At 47.0% G+C, this 20494-nt stretch overlaps 9 protein-coding genes across 9 annotated transcripts; 5 read left to right on the top strand and 4 right to left on the bottom strand.

The window, feature by feature from the left end:
• Window positions 1-1661: 1661 nt before the first annotated feature.
• LACBIDRAFT_334396 (uncharacterized protein) lies at window positions 1662-4858 on the top strand (the record flags this gene model as incomplete). Its single annotated transcript, XM_001889186.1, has 7 exons — window positions 1662-1956; window positions 2011-2732; window positions 2785-3318; window positions 3359-3374; window positions 3635-3883; window positions 3913-4143; window positions 4182-4858. The coding sequence occupies 7 exons, from the start codon at window positions 1662-1664 to the stop codon at window positions 4856-4858; spliced, it is 2724 nt and encodes a 907-aa protein (XP_001889221.1).
• A 644-nt stretch (window positions 4859-5502) lies between these two features.
• Window positions 5503-5861, top strand: LACBIDRAFT_314716 (uncharacterized protein; the record flags this gene model as incomplete). Its single annotated transcript, XM_001889185.1, has 2 exons — window positions 5503-5590; window positions 5701-5861. 2 exons carry the CDS (start codon window positions 5503-5505, stop codon window positions 5859-5861), a joined length of 249 nt encoding a protein of 82 aa, XP_001889220.1.
• A 194-nt stretch (window positions 5862-6055) lies between these two features.
• LACBIDRAFT_314715 (uncharacterized protein) lies at window positions 6056-7082 on the bottom strand (the record flags this gene model as incomplete). Its single annotated transcript, XM_001889144.1, has 3 exons — window positions 6056-6333; window positions 6388-6885; window positions 6938-7082. 3 exons carry the CDS (start codon window positions 7080-7082, stop codon window positions 6056-6058), a joined length of 921 nt encoding a protein of 306 aa, XP_001889179.1.
• A 783-nt stretch (window positions 7083-7865) lies between these two features.
• LACBIDRAFT_314714 (uncharacterized protein) lies at window positions 7866-8165 on the bottom strand (the record flags this gene model as incomplete). Its single annotated transcript, XM_001889143.1, has 1 exon — window positions 7866-8165. One exon carries the CDS (start codon window positions 8163-8165, stop codon window positions 7866-7868), a length of 300 nt encoding a protein of 99 aa, XP_001889178.1.
• Window positions 8166-8383: 218 nt separating this feature from the next.
• LACBIDRAFT_314713 (uncharacterized protein) lies at window positions 8384-8581 on the top strand (the record flags this gene model as incomplete). The annotated part of the gene is made up of 1 exon (XM_001889184.1): window positions 8384-8581. One exon carries the CDS (start codon window positions 8384-8386, stop codon window positions 8579-8581), a length of 198 nt encoding a protein of 65 aa, XP_001889219.1.
• A 104-nt stretch (window positions 8582-8685) lies between these two features.
• LACBIDRAFT_334394 (uncharacterized protein) lies at window positions 8686-9769 on the bottom strand (the record flags this gene model as incomplete). The annotated part of the gene is made up of 4 exons (XM_001889142.1): window positions 8686-8927; window positions 8985-9327; window positions 9397-9466; window positions 9522-9769. 4 exons carry the CDS (start codon window positions 9767-9769, stop codon window positions 8686-8688), a joined length of 903 nt encoding a protein of 300 aa, XP_001889177.1.
• Window positions 9770-10621: 852 nt separating this feature from the next.
• LACBIDRAFT_314711 (uncharacterized protein) lies at window positions 10622-16133 on the top strand. Its single transcript, XM_001889183.1, has 5 exons — window positions 10622-10713; window positions 14190-14205; window positions 15137-15152; window positions 15407-15596; window positions 15645-16133. Exons 1-5 carry the CDS (start codon window positions 10679-10681, stop codon window positions 15685-15687), a joined length of 300 nt encoding a protein of 99 aa, XP_001889218.1. The 5' UTR covers window positions 10622-10678; the 3' UTR covers window positions 15688-16133.
• A 20-nt stretch (window positions 16134-16153) lies between these two features.
• Window positions 16154-17193, top strand: LACBIDRAFT_334393 (uncharacterized protein; the record flags this gene model as incomplete). The annotated part of the gene is made up of 4 exons (XM_001889182.1): window positions 16154-16344; window positions 16397-16658; window positions 16708-17008; window positions 17183-17193. The coding sequence occupies 4 exons, from the start codon at window positions 16154-16156 to the stop codon at window positions 17191-17193; spliced, it is 765 nt and encodes a 254-aa protein (XP_001889217.1).
• Window positions 17194-17653: 460 nt separating this feature from the next.
• Window positions 17654-19903, bottom strand: LACBIDRAFT_295833 (uncharacterized protein; the record flags this gene model as incomplete). The annotated part of the gene is made up of 12 exons (XM_001889141.1): window positions 17654-17850; window positions 17899-18316; window positions 18366-18667; window positions 18721-18866; window positions 18915-18924; window positions 18995-19019; window positions 19072-19089; window positions 19147-19176; window positions 19229-19255; window positions 19308-19416; window positions 19477-19616; window positions 19681-19903. 12 exons carry the CDS (start codon window positions 19901-19903, stop codon window positions 17691-17693), a joined length of 1608 nt encoding a protein of 535 aa, XP_001889176.1. The 3' UTR covers window positions 17654-17690.
• Between the last annotated feature and the right edge of the window lie 591 nt (window positions 19904-20494).

Below are 20494 nucleotides of genomic sequence, written 5' to 3'. Positions count from 1 at the left end.
CCATCAACTACTTCGCAAAATATCAGAGCACGCCGCCCCACAACTCTCTACTTGGGCTTGAATATACAGTTCTGTACTCGGATCAGAAACTGCGGACATTTGAGTTGTTTCTGATCCACCTGATCATCTCCGTCAACGTATCATGCGGCGTTTCTGTATCGTGCCATGCTTCATTTGAGAGGAAGATGACTAGTCTTGACGTATGTATGTCTACGGATGTTCTAAGTCAGCTCATTCGTGATGTTAGATGAATTCTAACTAGTGTACTAGTCCAAGTTCCCATGTGCCGCTTTTTGGCCACTGTACCCGAAGAAAGGCTGGATCGATTTCAAGTCAGTTGCGTTGAAAGCTCGGATGCATAAATTATGGAGGGAATCGTGGCGCGTCAATTTATATATATATTTCTCTGCGCCGTTGCATCACAATCTCACTCGAAGCGAGTCATTTTTTGTACCGTATGGACAACCACCATTGCTAGCGTCCCGATCAGGTCGATGCAATGAATGCAACACGACAATTTCCAGAATCGGGAAACGGGTTAGCCGACACTCACATACAAAAAGAGAACTTTATTCACTTGCTAATAACGAACGTTTCTTCCATTGTTTCAGCCTCTTGGACCGATCTTCCGTAATCTGACTAGTGTATGTCATGTCATATTTTCGACGTGCGGTCCTGTTACACTCATAAGCAATCATATATGATCACCTTAGATTCTAACCTCAACATGAGTTTTCTTTCTTTCTTTTGTGAGCATTCACCCATTTTCCGGGTTTTTGGTCAAGCAGCTGACCCGCCTCTTTCAAGACAAGGCACAGAGTGGTCTCCTCTAGATCTCCTCTCAGTTGATATCTATGACTTGTGCGAGATTACAGAAATTGAATCCAGTCTTTTGAGAATGAACGACTCTTCAAGAAAGCGTTAGCAGTTTTTACGGTGCAGATGTGGCTTAGTCCGGAACTTGCCGAAGAGGCAAACCTTCATATCAAGTGTCATCAACTCCGTCTACGGTCAATCTGGTCACCACCAACGCGATTTGTTGATGAATCAAACTTCCCCTGTCGAGTCTATTTCTCCATCAATTTTCAGAGGAAGTATCAAGGAGTACAATGATCATATGTGCGGAACCATCTTCCTCAATGTTCACCTTCAAATTCGTAATCAGGTTTTAGCGATATTGTGGAACTCGCAGACGAGGCTCTCAAAAAGGGCCGTTTAGCAGAAGCCAGATCTTTGTATCTTCGCGGGGCGTACGTTCTATTAGGCAAAGAAAGCCCAATTGTCCCCTTAAAAGCTACAAAGAATGGAGGAGGGAAGCAATGGGACATCTACACATATATGAGCCCAACGATCAAGACGTCGCTTATCAACTGCTATAATCGGGTTGGGTTGTGTTCTATTGGACTAGTTGAAATTGTAGAGGTATGCCATCTTACCTTTCAACGACGCTCTATCTAAAAATCATACACCTCAGGCTCTTCAATGGCTGGAGGAAGCGCGTTTTCTGGACCAAACCACGCGTTTCTGCCTTTCAAAACCTCTTTTTGGTAATCCTCATACTCTGAAATCATGTTCTACATTCATTTTCGACACACGTAGAGTGGATAAAGTACAGTTACGATTTACCGGAGATGACACGACAACGTGTTTTTACTCTTTCCATGGCGTCTTCCGCGTTCCGCAAGATAGGAAACACCGGCACTGCCCTAGATCGACGATCAAACATGGGTATCGAAGACTTGGGTCCCACGCACGTAACCCCCGAAGTCAAGGAGATCCGTGATATGGACGAGCTCGAAGAACTCACCAAACTTCGACATCCTGACCCATCACTAACGCACAAGCTGGAGATACAATTTCCCGAACTGCAAGTCCTCGGTTCGTGGAAGAAATTGACACTATTGAAGAAGGGAGGCATGAAGGCCCGTTTGGCATTCAGCAGCTTTATTTGGAATAGTAAGTGCAGGGTAGCGATCACTGGAGTCAGGTTGCTTAATTGACTTCCTCAAGGTAAACTCTATGTCGGAGGGGGAGCTTATGAAACGAAAGGCCCGTGGCTTCGCGATTTATGGTGTCTGGATCTCGAGAAACTCGACAAATGGCGCCAGTTGCCATCATATCCCGTCAGCGAGCAGTATACGGGAGTCTGGCTCCTCTGGCGGTTTTCTATTCACAACAATCGGGCGTACCTCGTAACTGGGAAGGCAGAAGTTGACTACTTTGATCTAATAACGGAGGAATGGGGCTCTGTTATGACGACCTACAAGCGGACGGCGGCGGACAAGAAAGCTGGGGTGCATGAACAGTGGGTATTCCCTGTCTGGAATATTTTGGATTCAACGCAAGAGGTGGTAGGCGACATCTTGTATCTTTTTGGAGGAACGCACGGAGAGTGTATCATTGGCACGAATCTCTTCGTGCAGCTGGATCTGAAGACGATGGAATGGACGCGATTGAGCGGAACCCTTAGACCTGGTGAGATCGCCGATTATTCCTGCCCTGGGCCGAGGAAGACACCGTCAAGCTGGGTGGATCGTGACCAGGAGCGGATTTATCTTATTTTCGGAGAGTGTGATCGGTCGGCTGGGATTGCGAAAGGTGATCGCCATGCGGCGGAACACGGGTACGCGTACGAAGACTTTTGGAGCTGGGATATAAAAGCAAAGGAGTGGAGGATGGAGAGACTCGTCGGGAACGTACCTTGCCCGCGGTCGGAGGCGGCTTGCACATATGTGAGTCTCACATTTCTATCGACGGACGGTCTTTCTATAGGGAACATTTTAGAATCCGAAGATGGATAAAACTGTCATTTTTGGAGGGTACAACCCTACGCTCCCAACGCAATTTGGGAATAATTTTTTTCCATTCAGCTACTACGCTGACACATTTATGTATTTCCCTCCGCCTCCGCCTTCCACTCGCAGTATCTTTCCACCGTCCTCGGGAAAGTGGAAACACGTCCTCACCCCCGGATTCCCAACTTACCGTGCTCAGTCGCAGCTTCACACTGACCCTGCAACGGGGAAGATGTATTTGTTTGGTGGCTACGTTAATACCGACTCTGTACCGTCCCGCAAGACGTACAACTCGAGGACATTCGGTGATTTGTGGCAATTGCGGGTTGATGCACCTGGAGGTTTCTTTGACGAGAAAGACGTCGATCTCGAGGAAGAGCGGAAGACAGCTATGGTTGGTCCATGGCAGAGGTGCTTTACTTGTGGAAGCACGGGAAGGTGGAAGAAATGTGGAGGGTCTTGCAAGGGGCAGGCATTCTTCTGCGATTCAGAATGTTTGAGGGAGGGATGGAAAGAACATAAGGTGATGCATGGGTGTAAGAACCTGAAAATTTGAAAAAAAGTGGGCTGACTACATATGTACGTACAAAAAAGTTGTTACACATTTTCAATACGTAGAAAGTCTCAAGTCTCCACAAAAAACACACCATACAACGTATTCATGGGGGTTAAGAATGTGTACCACACTGTGTGTGGTACGGTGTGATGTGCCAAAAAGTGACCCCCACCCGAGTCGAACGGATGACCTTGTGGAAGTACCAATTCTGGAATCACACGCTCTAATCCACTGAGCTAGGGGGCCATATTTTGACCAGCTGCATGTTGCTTCATGGAGACAGTTCCCATCAACGAACTGGATACGTCGGATGCGGAAGCCAAGTTGCTGCTGCCATCTCCTCAGCAAAACGCCGAGCCTCCTCGCAGCTCGACGACTTGCTTCCTCTTCTCGGATGCGGGCCTCATGTGCCTGGCGCTCAAGCTTGCTGACTGCGACGGCTGGGTAGGAACCTACTCCCACCCTCCCTCTCAACCTACTACCGACGACGATCGCTGGAACCTTGACGAGTGGAAGTGGGACGCATTGAAGGGTGATGTTGGCCTTCTGGTGTTCTCCCAGCTTCCATGGCCCGTTCTCCACGACGTCAACACTATCCAAGACCTGAGTTCCTCTTCAGCGCTGAGCGACCGGGCTATGAAGACACTATAGCCCAATTCATTCCGCGCAATGAGCTTCTTCGCCTGTACGGCGTGGACCGCACGTTATTCGACATCGTGATGAACGAACGTTATCGAGAAACGCTTATTTACCATTTGGGTGATGAGATGACACGTCAATGTTTGGTTTCCTGTCCGTTGCATGTAACTCATGTGCTCGCAGCTTTCCAGACATTGCAAGACGCGTCCGTACCCTCCACCTTCGTCTTGATTTCTTTGGAAAGCCACTCGCTTTTCATGGGCAGAAGAAGAGCTTGAGTCAGAGTTTGTTACGCAAGCTCTCGAAGGAGGAGAGGCAGTCCGCTGCTACTGCCAAGGCATCAGTGCAGTTGTTGCGGAGCATCACCAACTTGATGAATTTGGTGACTCTGGACCTCGAGTGTCAGAATTACCCCGTGGACGACTATAAACTCGCCATTCCGTTCATTATGAAGGGATGGGTGGTATATGGATCTGTCTTGCGTACATTGTCGCTCAAGATTCCTCTTGAGACAGTCAAAGAGTGTGTACCTCCGCCTTTAAGGCTTCCAAGCCTTGAGGATCTATCGATCCACATTTTCACCGCGTATCTCATGACGGATGCCACAAAGCTCGTGCGCAGCCTTCTGGTCCCTTTCGTCAATCGACACAGCTTAACCATCGAATCCCTTAGCATCTACACCCCCATGGCATTCAACTACAACATATCTCCGATCTTCGGGGAACTCGAGTACCTCCCGTGTCTGACCAAGATTGATGTATATTTTCCGTTTATAAGCCTTCAACAAATAGATTCAGCTGGTCTGCATCACTTGCTTATGGCGCAATCAGCGAGCCTCCTTACTCTTCGGATCTGGTTGTTCATTTGATCGGACTGACGACTCAACCACCAGCTCCATGTGCCCTATTCGCGCATCCGATGTTCAAAGTGTCTCTGTCGAACCTCAAGTCACTGGAGCTGAATATACTAGGCCACAACACACATCTCGTCGATTGACCATATCTGCATCAGTTCAGGGACTCTTTGACGACCCTCGTCCTCAACCATCATCAAGCAACTCACCTCGAAGCATATGACATCATTGATGTGTTTCAGCACAGCAGTTCGAACCACGTTTACACGGATTGGAAGCTCAAGCATTTGAAGATTGGGAATGTTGGGTACTGTGCGGGGATTCAGGCGAACAAAGTGCGAAACGGCTCTGGCGATGTCGTTGCCTGGTGTGAAGACGTTTGATGGGCTTTCGCGGAGGGATTTTATCTGGCAAAGTGGGATCCTGAGGTCTATTGTAAGTTGGTGTGATCATTTTTGGGGAGTTTATCACGTCATTCAGCATGTTATTCATTCCATGTGTATGATTCTATGATACCGAGGAGGATCAGCACACACGTGCGCGTTCGTTGTCACGACCAACTTGTCCAAGTTCATCACACTGCTCTCCCTCGAGCTCTTCACTGCTCTCTCTCTTCCTCAATCAATATCGCGAGGTTGAGTAGGATACACCTCCCAGCGATGAAGAGCTCCATTTACCTGGCCGGCGCACTCAGTGCCCTCACCGGCCTCCAATCGACGGTGGCATCACCCGTTATCTTCCAAACTGGTGAGTACAATTTCCATATCTCTTCAAGCACACTGTCTTCTGATATCGAGAAACAAAACGGCATACACTCAATCCGTACCCGCACAAACCGCGCCTCACCTTCAAGTGAGATGGGACATTCAAGTTGACTGTCTTTTCGGATCTTCATTTTGGCGAGAACCCGGAGGGCGTTTGTGGTCCGGAGCAAGCCAAGAATAGTACGATGTTGATGAAGACGGTGTTTCCGTGTGAGAAATCGGATTATGTGCATGTTCTACTATCTGTCCGCTGACATCTTGGTTGAGCTCAAGGTCCTCCGTTGCTAGTGTTTTGAACGGAGATCTGGTTACAGGAGAGAGTGAGTCGCATCTTCCGCTAAAGGCTCGGGTAGACCATCTTACTACGACCCATACTAGACACATACAGAGAGAACTCGACCTTGCTCATTGACCAAATCGTCGCGCCTCTCAATAAAGCGAGGGTCGACTATCCGTCCCGGTTTCTGTTGTTTCTCACATATGCAAGAGAGATGTCTGCTTGGATTCCATTGAGTCTATGCTCAAAAATTTGATGAAGGCTCGCTGTTGAGTCACGAATGTCCGGAATCCCAACTCGAGATATCGGGGAGACATAAACAGGGGGGTTGACGGGAAGGTAAGTGGGTGTTAGACGGAAAGCAACTCTCCTTGGGTGCTTCGGTTTTGAAGTCAACGAGAGAGGTGTCGCCTGCGATAATGCACAGTCCACTTCTTGACCATTCCCTGCTGTGACAGAGTGAGTAGTGCGGTGAAAAAGAGTGTGTCAAGTAGATAGCTTACAGCCTGTACCACAACCGGTATGATTCTTCTCAACTAAACGACGACACCTCGGTGGGTTCAAAAGACACCCAAGTATGACGAGCGCAAGCATAAATAACCCAGTCAAGCCACCCACCAACGCCGTCCTTCGGATACCCTTAATGGTGCCATGAACATTGCCCGTGACGCCGGTAGACAACGTGTCCTGTGTTACTGTATGTGATGCTAGGTCGGCTGTTTTTGATTGGTGGTGGAAAGATGAGAGCGAAGCAATGGTGTCCGAATTAACGAGAAAATAATCGAGGAAAAACACGACGCCCTCTGCGCCGTTGGTGACTGTCAATTCGTGTATTCCAGAGCGGAGTACTGGTGACTGAAAAAATAACTTTCTGTATTGGGAATTGGCTTCTGCTTTGCCGTGATATGTCGTAGGCGAATTATTATCGAGGGTGTACAACGAGAGTGGGTCTTGGCCACTGTATTTTGGGCCAATCGTTCCATAGACCGCAATACCTGTACCTACACATAATTAATAAGGATGAAGTTGAAATCCACAAATTCCGCTATGCACCAGAAAACCTGATCTTTGCTGTCGCTCCCAGCGAGGAGGTCCAGGTATTGGTGAGGTTGTATTCGTATTGAGAGCCAGCCTCTCCCCACTGAACGGGAGAATATTGGATTGCAGGATGCCTGTCGTCGAGTACCAAATTAAGCATCACAAAATCCTGGTGAGAGGCCTATCAAGAAGAAGAGTTTGGTGAGGGAGGGATGGAGGGCCGAACATCTATCCGAGGGTTTTAGACGCTGATCTTCTGCGGCGGTTCGGAAGCTGATGAAGTGGATCAGGAGAAAGAATATATAAAAATGACCTGGAAGCTGTTGTAGGAAGAATTTCGGGGCCTCAAGGGAGCAAGCCTAAGTACCCTTAATTACACCGAACTCTACTTGAATTTGCCGAGGCGCTTCTTACATTAAGTATACCCCATGGGTATTTGATTAATTTACTGTCTTCATCAGGAGGCGGAGTGTTGAGCAGCACCGTTGCGGGGATTTTCAGGACGGCAGCTCAGGTTCATTGCATCAATGCTTCCGACGAATGCCCCCGGGATTTTATCGGGAAGACTGCGTTCTCACTTCGGTGAGTTTTTCTTTTTTTGATGTACTCATACCTTTCTCTGACTCGTGTCTGTCAAGTTGGAATAAGTCTACCCCTATATTCATTGCGCTATTCTCCTTAGCTCCGTCGTCCTCCTCAATGGCAGGATGCCAAGACCCTTGATTTCTTGTTAGCAGAGCCATTGATGGCTCTGGTTAGGTTACAAAAGCGAAAACGTAACTATAAAATCAAAAGTGGAGTTCTTGTAGGCTGTAGCAGTGGGACATATTCCCATTCGATATATACGGGACAAGGATCGATTGATGGTGCGAACCAAGTGCGAACCACGGCCTTAGCATTCCAAAGTGCGCTACTTATCAACGTGAGAGGGTGGTGCGTGATTTTATGTTGGTCCTTGATATGCTTCCTCTCCCTTGATTTTCCCTTGGGCAATTCCTCGCACCAACCTCGCACGCCTGGATGGTGTTAGCTGATATTCAATAATTTTAAGTATGACAAGACGAGAACCAAATTGTATTTGTACTCTAAAAATTACTCCACCGGCTCGGAGAGCTTGACGGAGTCGTGCCCTAATTTGATATGTATCTTGAAGGTCTGAAGGGACTGATCGTTCCAAACGTTTGTCCCATATTGTTTTCAAGATGAAAAATCCGACTGGAAATGTCGAATGCAAAATCGTCATTGAAGGTGGATGCTAGCAAGTGATCCCGAAGGCAAGCTTTACTCCACGTCCACGGAGCTTGGTTTTCGCCTGGAAAGCTTCCCTGCTTTATTGAAAATCGTGGTGTTCTAAGAACGCGCCCCTCTGAACGTCGAAGCAGACTTTTTTGGCTTATCTTCAAGGATCAAGTGTCCACTTTGAACAAGGCCGGCAACTGCCATCAGACGTCTAGAAAAATTATGATTCATGAGTGTCGGTATATAGATACAAAATGCATTTGTTTGGCAAATGTCGTCGGTCTAAAATGCCAGAATAGTGAGACGGATATCTATCAAACACAACGTGAATGGACGCATGGGACGAACCAGAGGGAAGCAAGAAGCAGGAGAGCGAGAAGCAAAGGCCAATTTCCACAGCCAGGGGAGGGGGTATGGTAGACGTAACGATTCGAACATGAGAACGCGTTTGACTCAATGACGACATCATTAATGGGGCCGTGTAATGTTCGGTGAGAAGCTGGTGAACTTGGTGAGGACGCGTATCACTCAGCGGGCGTATTACGCTTCTGGCCGCGCTTGGTGGGTACGATGAAAATCTTGATGCCAACAGCGACTCCCAGCGTCCCGGCGGTACCAATTTTCTGTAGTATGGCGCGGCTGACGAAGGATCCAATGAATAGAGCGACGGCGGCAATGACTCGGTGATCTCGTGAGATCACGCGTTGCCGGAGGCTGAAGAGGCGTGGGTCAGACACGAGCTCCACCCAGACAGTTGTGAGTACGACTGTAACGATTGTCAGAATTGGCATGGAGAAATAGGAAGAAGAAAATCAACACATACTGGTAGTTCCGAATTGAGTATTCAGTCTTTTCGCCAAAATACCTTGAACACCAAGACTAGCACTCATGAACGCGAGACCAACGAACGTCGCCACGTTCGTCCAAGCCGGATCGTCTCTAGCGTTCGATATACTTGGTTGGCCGCTCTTCCAAAAAGCAATAGCAGCAGCCATGGTGAGCACCGCCTGGATGAAGGTGCCGGCGATGAGCCATATACGCTTGTGGGCACCCACACGATCACCAATGCGGCCTATGAACGCGCCGGCATTGAAGGAGATTAGCGAGGTTAGTGCTTGTTGATCGGCTTTGTGGAACGAAGTGTCTCGGGACCCCGAAGGTCCGTGCTAAGGCGATAGCAAGCTGGAACGGAGAAAGCGTGGGTCTTGCGATAAGCGGAGGTGATAATGGGATACCTGGGCAAAGTTACCCCGGGCCGTTTGGAAGCCGCACCAGACGAAAATTGCGGAGAAGGAGATGACACCTCTTTGGATGCAGTGTGAGCAGGGGTATTGGATAAAATGTAGAAGTGAAGACGTACATATAGCCAGTCATAAAATAGCATAAAGCCAACTGGCTTGTCGTCTGCGCCGTGTCTACATCCTCGTTCAAATACCTCCAGCAAGAAGCCGCAGTATTGGGCCCCGCACGCTCAACATTGTCCTTCGCAGCAATGTTTTCTCCTTTCAACGGGTTGGCGGATTCCGCGTCAACCGTCGACGTTGGTGACGATGGGTTGCGGTGATGCTCTTGTCTTGGGACAGCCAGATAATTTTTCTCGTCTGCCATTTGACGAGGGAGAAGGCGGCGCAGAGAGGCCTGTTACGATTAGGCGGGGAGAACAACCCTGAGAGGCGCCAAGCCTTTTGTATGTTTTTTCCCTTGGCCTGGCCTAACCTGGCTCGGAGCAGTGGCTCCGAATCCCGATTACCACATCCGGCGTGAATCGCGCACTTCTTCAAGGGGGGAGCACAATTTTAATTTAATATATCATGTTGATTTTTTTGGTAAGGCCAATATGGCCGGACTAACCAACCAGGCATGGGAACAACCTTCCATATATAGGTAAATCTATAAATAGGTAACATATTTTGGGATGTCAGCCCAATGTCAGCCGTCGTCTTATCCTTCGTTTGCGGCCCCTTCCTCTATTTTTCTTCATGCTCTTACATGGGTCACAAACCCAGTCATTGATACCAAGATCCACTGGCAGTCCAACCCATGAAAAGTGGTACTGCATAGTCAGTGGTCAGGCTGAAATGACACAAAAAGAAAAGACCTACCCACAATGTCTCACAGCCTTTTTACCTGCAGATAATTACTCTGCTTTTGTCCTCTGCCTCAACTGCATCACTCTCACCTCAATTACAATGTGGACAGAAAACAGTTTTATCATCTCAAATATTGTCCTCAATCTATATCATATACCAGGCTTCTTAGATCACAAGTGTGAATAGCATAGTAAGTACTGCACTTGGTAAGTGAGGACAGCTTGCGGAACGCCTCAGAGAGCGCACTGAGCTCATCTGACCCATAGATTACCTGAAATTGGTACTTTAAATAAAAAAGTTTAACGGCCTGCTGGCTGGACTAACCAACCGACCCCATATGGCAGATTCAAATCCCGCTCCCCCCTTGCACTTCTTGGCAGTTTGCTCTTCATCGACTCACCTCTTCGGACTTCCAGAGGCTTTGCCAATGTGCCATATAAAAATCATGGGTCGTTATGTGTCGCATTGAGTCCAGTTGCACGAGTCGTACGCGGCACGCCTTGTCCAAAATTTAGAGTCGAATGCAAGGGGGTGTCGGGATCGTACTGTAGCATTTCATTCAATTCGACAGGGCCCGTGACGCGTGACAGGTCTGTCGAAAATTTGGTTTCGACAACCTCACAAATTCACCGTGACAAGCCGAAAATTTGGGCAAATTTTCGACCATTTAACGCCGCAGGCGACGAAAATTTTCGACATTTATCACGGCTCTGGTGTCATGTCTGGGACAAGGACACCGTTTTTCAAAAATTACATATATGGTAACTACATGTAAGGATTATATACGGCTGTATAGTGTAGTGGATTATTGCGCTTTTTTGGTCTCCTTTTATGGCCAACCTAAGTTCAATTCCAGCAATTGACATCTTTTTTTTTTCACAGAGATAATTGAATCACAAATATGTATCTTGTTAGAAACTTGACAGATTGCTATGAAAATTTGTGAAATATATCCTCTCCCTATCTACCATTTAAAATTGGGGCAGGCACCCATTGGGGGCCACAACTATGAGGAAACAGGTTAGATATCATGAGTAACTCTTCCCATCAGCATGCATTTTTACACATGAAACCACAAGACAGGAGATTAGGCCAAGAGCTCAGATTAAATGCAAAGCAGATTTATGTTCAAGTTCCTCATGTTGAGCTAACAAGGATAGAGTACTGAAAATTACAATGAACAGGAATAATGATGGCTCTAGTGTCATGTCTGGAAAAGCTGAGAGTGTTTCAATTCTTTTCAAAAATGTGCATGTAAGAATTTACACTGATTATATATGTAGAATTACAGATCAACAGCAAGGGTTGTTTGGTTATGACAGATTTATTCTCAACTTTGGATAGATTTATTGTAACACAGTCCAGATCTTGATATTGTTACAAATTCTTTTTTTATGAATGTCAAGACTATGTGAGGAAATATTAACAACATACCAGCACTCCTGTATCAGCATTTTTAAAGCAGTACAACATTTTTTTTTACCCATTGATTCTGTCTTTTTGTTGCCTTTAGTGCAGCAACCTGCCATTAAGAGGAAAAAGTGCATGTAAAGTGCTTCCACATACTCTGAGATATTCCACTAGTATGGACACATACTTTGATGAGCAATTGGATTAAGTGGAACTGACTCTATGCTCAGAACAGCACAAATTCTCTTTTCAATGTTTTAAAAATGCATTCTGGGTTCATATTAATGTATCCTATAATTCACACAAGGTAAGTGAGCTATTCAAATATTTTTCTGGCCTGCGGCACATAGCACAGGGAGAAAAGCCGGTAGGAGGTCAAATGTTTGAGCAGCTGCCTTTTTGGGCATGGGTGTGAGATTGATGGCTTATGTCTGTTTTGGGACGACCTTATGTCTTTTTTTGGACATGTCTCAATATAGACATAAATTATGTCTATATATGGACATAAGGTGTCCCAGACATGGCACCAGAGCCTTTATCACAGAGCTCCAGACGATTTCGACACCTTACAAAAATCTGCGTGACCACCGTGACATTTCGGCAATTTGAAGGGCCCCGTGACGCGTGACTGTCGAATTGAACGAAATGCTCAGAACATTGAACCCGCTGGGGCCGCGAGAATCTGAGAACCACGGCTTACCCCAAAGGCTCCAATGCCAAACAACCCACACTACATACACACTACCACGTCTACGAACCCGATCGAAGACATGACAACACCACCCACCCCGAACCCCAACCCATTCCCGCTCCCACCCTGGTACCCTGAAAGCATGCACTCTGTCTGACAATGGTGGCCCAGCCTATCGAACATCCCACACATAAGGTCATCTTATTGACGGAACACGACCAGTCTGCACTTCGTGCTCGCGCAACATTATTTTCGGGTGCCGGTCAATCACGTTGAGTGGGATAACTACAATTTGTACTGACTGCTTCTGGGCTTGAGGTGAACGGCGTGACCCCTCCTCCTATTCACCCTTCCTCTTTCTCCTCTTCTAGATCCCAACCTCAGCCCCCCATCACATGCACATGCACATCCACCACATCGTTGAGCACCCCCACACAAATAGTGCAAGACGACGGACTGATGCACCTCTGGTATGGCAGCACACCATTTGAAGTGGTCCGCGTGTTCGACGCAATCTCTGAAGATGAATACGAGGATAGAGGGATGCCTGATTGGCCTAGACCGTTGGCGGCTGTTGATTTTGGACATGCATGCTGGAGGTTCCTGAGGAGTTGAATTTGAGTGCGGTTAAGATGATTAAGGAGTCAGGGAGCGGTTATTCTTTCAGACAGGAATGGGAGGATCTTTCTTTTGTGTTATGAGTAGATCTTTGTCGATGTGCTTTCAGTTATTCTGCGAGACCTCGATCGACGCGGCTGACCATCCAATTCGACAATGGCCAGCTGCCCAGTCCTCAATTACCTAGAAATAATATCCTCTGTCTGTAACACCTGCCTTAGATTATAACCATGTTGTCCACTGAGACAAAAAACACGTTTATCACAGTAAGTGACACCTTGCTCAAGGTTCTCTTCCGAAGTTTCGCATTTTTCTGTTCCTCAAGACACCGACACTTGTAATTTTAATATAGATTGACTCAAAACTATGCTTAGTTGCGTAAAATACATTTTCGTTAGTTCAATCTTCTTCCCCCGGGGTACAGAGGGTAAACTGCTGAGTTTGTTTACTAGTATTGAACAACAACTTCCACAACCCAGCCACAACCGGCCAATTGCGGGTCATCAGGTGATCATTCTAATGAGAATATTCTCTCCCAGTCGATTCAACGCCCTCGAAATGCTACAGTAATCTTGGACCGGGGGCCGGTTGGTTGGTTGGGCTGTCAGGCCGTTAAAAAAAAATTGGAAGCTCAAAAATTTTGGCCCAAAAACATTATAGACGGCCTTCCTGGTGGATAAAGTATACATAATAGATACTAGAAAGCCTTAAGATGCACTAAATGCCTCAGGATGCACCAATGAGACTGCTTACATAAGGCAATAATAACATGGGACCATTAGGGACCATTGATAACTTTCGTTACAACTGATTGCGAAACGTTAGAGCAGCTTGCTTCCCATTCCAGCCCAACCATCTGTTTGTTTGTTGATGGCCAGACATCAGCACCTTCCAAAAGTAGCACCTGCTTTGCTCAAGCTTTGCTTCAACTTTTCCCAGTCTTATCTACATACCCTCACCTCTCCCTCTCCTCGAATAATAATGGCGCGGAATGGTCACCGAAGACACATTGCATAACCTGTCAATAAAATGCTTGCTACCACGTCGCGTCAAATGTTCTGAAAAGCCCTATCGATCCGATTTATTTGGCTTTGGTGTCCGCCGCAAACAAACACACGGTTGGGCTGGAACGGGAACCGAGCTGCTCTAACGTTTCGCAATCAGCTGTAGTGTGGCAACCATTAACGACCTTTGATTATAATTTGTTAGCATATTCCAGGGCACGCAAACTCACAGTGAGATTCCACAGAACAGGATGCTCACGCCGTGACTCATTCTGACACCAACAAGGTTCATAGGCAAGGGGGGAGCACAATTTTAATTTAATATATCATGTTGATTTTTTTGGTAAGGCCAATATGGCCGGACTAACCAACCAGGCGTGGGAACAACCTTCCATATATAGGTAAAATCTATAAATAGTAACATGTTTTGGGATGTCAGCCGCCGTCTTATCCTTCATTTGCCACCCCTTCCTCTGCTTTTCTTCATGCTCTTACATGGGTCACAAACCCAGTCATTGATACCAAGATCCACTGGCAGTCCAACCCTTGAAAAGTGGTACTGCATAGTCAGTGGTCAGGCTGAAATGACATGAAAAGAAAATGACCTACCCACAATGTCTCGCAGCCTTTTGCCTGCAGATAATTACTTTGCTTTTGTCCTCAATCAACTGCATCTATACTCTCACCACAATCACAATGTGGACAGATAACAGTTTTATCATCTCAAATATTGTCCTCAATCTATATCATATACCAGGCTTCTTGGATCACAATTCACGAGTGAGAATAGCATAAGTACTGCACTTGGTAAGTGAGGACAGCTTGCAAAATGCCTCAGACACACTGAGCTCATCCGACCCATAAATTACCTGAAATTGGTACTTAAAATAAAAAAATTTAACAGCCTGCCGGCCGGACTAACTAACCGACCCCATATGGCAGATTCAAATCCCACTCCCCCCTTGTTCATAGGCCATCTATTTCAAGCTCGGAAATTGTCAACAAGGAAACATGAGGTTGGTACGAAAGATGAAAACATAAGGTTGTCAACATTGGAGGATTAGAGGATTGCTTTTGTGGATCCCGAGCAGAGCTAACTGCCAACAATGTGATCCAGTGGGATGTGAAACTGTGTGGGTAAGTAAACCTACTTTTCTGTTAGGGTTTCAACATAAAACGTACTTACATCTTCACGTCAAACCATTCTAATATCATCTCATTTGTGTTTATCATGCGCAGGTGCCCATGCATTGGGTCTACGATGCATGTTCAACGTCGAGAGGAGGACCAGGAAGAAAGGCTGCACGACGGTGACGTCATATTTCCTAAAGTAGACACGTGCCTGATTACGTTGGGTGGTTGGTTCAGCCCAGCGCTCACTACCAAAAAAAATCGACCCTAGGTCGAATGAAACTCACACATTTTACGGTAGGGTCGAAACCTAATGTTAACTGGATGGCGTCGATTCCATTTCCTGGACATGGGAGCGACAAGACTGAGCGCGTAGACTGGGGAGAACGGAAAACTAACGTTGACTCCAAGAAAATTTTGGCTACCAATGAGAAAATGACAACGGAAGAGACCACGTTAAACATGATGGTAGCGGCCTGCCAAATACCAAGGTAAGTTGACGCATTGCGTGTTGGCCTAGCTTGACTCAACACGAAAAGATCCCTACCAGTAGTGCGCTACCGGAGAAGGCGGCAGTGTTAGTCGGCCACGACTCTGGACAGGTGCAATTTGATCGCCTCAAGACCAACTCAAGACAGCCCCCCTTGTTCGACGGAATCGCACTGGCAAGCACACGGTCATGTTGGTCTTCAGGATCTGAGGGGAAATTGTCCGCGAAGTTGGGATAGGTTACATTCAAGTCTTGAACCTCCCCTGAGTCATCACCGTATGAATTACTTTCCCCTTGGTGGCAACTTGGTGGGGCACGACGCTGTTCTGTATCGTAACAGCGTAAAGGTCAGGTTTTGTCACCTTTTCCACCGAAATGACCCGAGGGTCATGGCAGTGTCGGGTCTTTTGGCCACAGTGGCACAGAAGCCACATCGTACAAACTACAATGGTCCTAGAATTCGGCACGTGGAGATCACACAACAGCTTTCGAAGATAAAAGATTCATTCACTTCTCAAACAACCTCGTTTTCCCCCCTCGACACGACGACTTGAAACCATGGATTTGCCTTCAACCTACTCCGAAGCCCAGCCTCCCTATTTCAATCATTCCAGTCATTCAAGCAAGGAGAAAGTGCCGTCCCTCATCCTGGGTGGCACTTACTCGTCGAAAAAATCCGCCACTGCTATTTTGGGGTACACCATGAACGAGCAAACTAGAATTGCAGGAGCAGTGCCAGAGTCATTTAGGTGGGTTAAATTTTAGGAGCCTTTAATCGATGCCTCTAAAATTGTCTACCAGCACCACCGCCGCCGTCCCCAAGAGAAGCAGCGACACCAGGAAGATCAATCGTTTGATCAGGTACATGGATGAGCCAACGCGCAGGGCACTTCTAGAACAAGACGAATGGGCCTCCGATGTGAAGCCAAACAGCGTGGTCTGTAATGGTTGTAAAAAGACGTTTGTTTTGGACAGCCGATTTCGATATTACCCCGCTTTCTGGTGGAAGCATCGCGATAGGTACTGCAAGGTGATCAGGCGGCTTAGGGGCGAGAGTACTTCGGTGAGTTCTATATTATTGATACCCCAAATCAAGAGTTCACTCTATCTAGGTCCCTATTCAGGAATTTTGGAGCAAACCCCGAGGAGCGCGACGTCTGATGAGGAGGTCGAAAAATACAAGAAAATCCATGTCGACTTCGAGTGTTGCATCCGCTGCGAAATCCCAGGAGTTGGAAGGTCCGACTCGTTCGAGCCACCAGGAACCCACAGTCCGCGCCCCACTCAAGTCATCCGAGATATACGATGCATGGAAATCGAGTCTAAGGAGCGCCTGCCAGAAACAATATCTCCAACTGGCGATTGAGCATAAGCTAGAGAGAGCACATGTGCCATTTGCCTCGATGGCTTCAGGTGTGTTTGATGCGGTAACTGTCATATCTCTTTTCGTTTACTTACACACTCACAGATGGTGATCCAGTTCTGGCAAGATATAGAAACTCTACTTTATGGGAAATGGAGACGAATCACCAGGTTGCGCGGGCGCATATGCATAGCTTGATCAATCATGCACAACCCTTTTTTCAGGAATTGGTTGAGCAAGTAGGATCGAAAATAGAATCCCAAAAGGCTGAGGGGCCACTGACATTCGCATGTCTTGGCCGATAGCTTAACTATTAAATATTGAACGCAGCTAGAAAGCAGATAGAGAGGGACGCTTGTGATTATATAGGATGGTTTTCGCCTTGGCGACTTTCGCACCTCACTGAACTGGGGAACTTATCGATGGTGTGGCTAGACCATTCCCCGTCATGATTGGCAGGTCTCGCAACCTACAGAGTGGACAAGTAATTCTTTCATTTTCCACAGGAGCTGTTCAAATTGTATACTAGTTGTAATCCAACGACATGACTCGGTCTCAACTTAAGTTCAGTCATGGACAGAGTCGTTTCGACGATATGTAAACAACTGTCCATGGAACTCGTTGAATACGTTTGCATGTCCTTCCCACAAAACAAAGAACTGTACATGCCAATTGACACGAAAGAGATGCTCAAGGAAGAAAAAGAATCAATCTATTGGAATCGGAGAGAAATTAATCAATCCAAGTAGGTTCTAGCCCAGGATTCATCTTGGCCCTCGGTTTGTATTTCCCGTCATCCAACTGTAGCTTCGTTCGCAGCTCTACGGTTCTGTGCATTTTCACTCCCTCTGATTTCTGCTTGGGTATAACGCGTCCGCGACCACGGTTGATGCTGTGAAAGCAATTTAGATTAAAAAATGAACGGAGGAAAATGACGCACGACAACTTCGAAATCCATGAATCTTCGTCATTCTGGAACCTGATTTTTTGAGGAACAAACTCGAGTATCCACCATGATTTCCCGATTTTCAGCATGTCATTTATTCGACTGCCGGCATCCGCCAAATCCTCCTCTTCTTCACTAACAAAATCCTGCACCTCATCGATTACTCTAGACGGTCCCATCTCAGGTGTTGGGCGCGTTTTGGCTGGACGCTCTCCAGAGAATGACATGACAGGGAGTGGGCGAGGTTTTACCTTCGGCCACAAGTTATCAGCTTCCAGACCAACCTGTTTGAACATGTTCCGATGAAAGAGAATCCCGGTCTTTAAAATGAAGCATTGTCGTATCATCCAACGAAGAGAGATTCGAGCAAGGTTATTCCGGATCTCGTTCTTGACGGCCCCACCTCCAACATCTGGGAATGATCCGTTAGGTTGAGCGTCCGTATCGATTGGAATATTTACCGCAATGAGAGCCTGCGAACCAAACTTCCTCGACGTCTGTGAGATGCTGGCCGCCTTGGGTATATTGATTCTCCAGTTCTCGCAGAGTTTTTCTTCGGTGGGGCTTTTGTCTTACCTTCTGCATCTCACCCCATTTCAATCCATGTTGCTCTTCCTCGGGCGTTGGCCTGTTGAAAAAGTTTGGCTTAAAACGGACGCGATGTTCGTCCAGAGCCAACGCATGCCTGAAGGTCTTGACATGGGTATTAAAAGTAGTAAAGGGCAGCCGTTTCGGAATCATGCCAACTGAGCCGACAGTCTCCCTAGCAAACGGTGAGGAAGTACATTACGTCGATAGGAATCACGGCGTCCGTACCAAACTCCAATCATTTCAATATCGACATCAATGGAGAATGCTTTCTTGAAATCCGCGCTCTGGCGCCAACCAAGTGAGTCTTCCCGGGAGTACATTTTGTACGCGAAGGGAACTTGTTGGTGGTTACATTTTGGGAGCAACCCAACCTGCGAGAATGAGGCCACCGAAAATATAGTACGATTGATGTCACATACCTTGTGTATCCTGCAAGGTGGTAACAGCAGCATCTCAATACTTGATCGAGCAGAGAGCCCAAACTTGAGTAAGAGCTTACATTCCAGCGAGTGCACGTGCAGTGTCTGGACCGGGACAGTTTGAGAACTTGACGTACCAGCGAAGGGAATTGCTTACAGGCACCGCGAGAGAATCCTACGTAAGGACAGTTTGTGAACCACGGTAGCCAGCACGACTGAAAACTAGACGTACCGAAGAAAAATATCTTATCGCCGGCTTCGTCTGGAAACAAGCAAATTTACAGTTTGAGGATAAAAAACGGAAAAGCACCAACAATTTTGCATGAGAAATTCATAGCCTCCTGATGTCAAAGATTGATCAGTGAGCGAATCCGCAAGATGAGCGCGACTAACCCATTACATGGGCGTCTAAGTGGACGCCAACCATACTGTCCATTAACTTATGCAGCTTCGCCATCATTGGCTTTGCGATCTGGGGAATAGTATATGTTCCAATGCCAGCCTGCAATACACTGTCTTAGATATCTCCAAGTTTGGTCGATTAAAAGGCAGGACGGCGGACCTGATAGTAAACCAATTGTTGATTCGGGTCGTCTTTTTTCAGCATCGAGAAAAAGTTGACGATATTAGAATTCTGATTGATAGTCAATTGAATAAACGAGAAAAGTGGCAAAAAACAGACGTCATCGTCGAACTGATCACCTTCGCGATGCGCATCCTCAGCATGAGTGGGGCTGAAACTTTGAGTGAGATACAAGTAGCGCACCAGTTCCGTCGAAGCAAAGGACCATAGTTCGGTGGGAGTGACTTGGAGGAACGATAGGATCCTTTGGATATTCAGAGTCGGAATCGCCGCTGCTCCCCTCATTTGGTGATGCGGGCATCCCAGGACCGGGGTAGCTTTCCTGGCTTGGGCTTTGGCTGAGGTGCCAGTCGCCCGAAACCTTCTCGCTAAACGAAATCGAATTGGTACGCTGTTCTGCAGGCATGGTGAAGGGACTGGCACGAGGGCGCCTCGCTTTTCACCTCGCCGGAAGCGAATAAGACTGCAATGACGTCGGATTTAGGTCATAGGATAGTCAGTCGGAACAATATCTACGATGATTGATACGTACGTTCACAGCAGAAGTGATTGTCTGGTGGAGCAAAGGTAAGTGCAATGCCGAGGATAGGAAACAGGAACGAGGAACGTGAGATTGACACAGGCCTATTAGCCGTTTATATATGCGTGGAGGTTATGCCATGTGTAGAAAACATGTGTTGGGCGTGCCTATTTATTGATCGAGCGCTAAACACAGAGCGCCGACAGCCAGCTTCACATGATGTGAAAGTTTTGAGAACTTGAGTGCTCACCGTCGTCAGTCATTTTTCTGGAATGGTGGTTGCAAGAGCCATCGTTCGATCGTCGGTTGGTCGGGATCATTGGCAATTCAAGCCAACTATAGTCAACGAACACGAGGCATGTAAAATGAACTCGGGGCCGACATGCCGAAGAACGAACCAGCTGATATGTCAGGGTGCACCAACATCTAAATGCAGAGGGTATTAGGGGAATATTACGAGAAGAAGAGAGACTTGAG

The sequence above is a fragment of the Laccaria bicolor genome, genomic scaffold, assembly GCF_000143565.1.
Source record: "Laccaria bicolor S238N-H82 LACBIscaffold_63 genomic scaffold, whole genome shotgun sequence".
NCBI lineage: Eukaryota > Fungi > Basidiomycota > Agaricomycetes > Agaricales > Hydnangiaceae > Laccaria > Laccaria bicolor.
The sequence above is the reverse complement of the archived record's forward strand: the minus strand, read 5'-3'. Positions and strand labels throughout refer to the sequence as shown.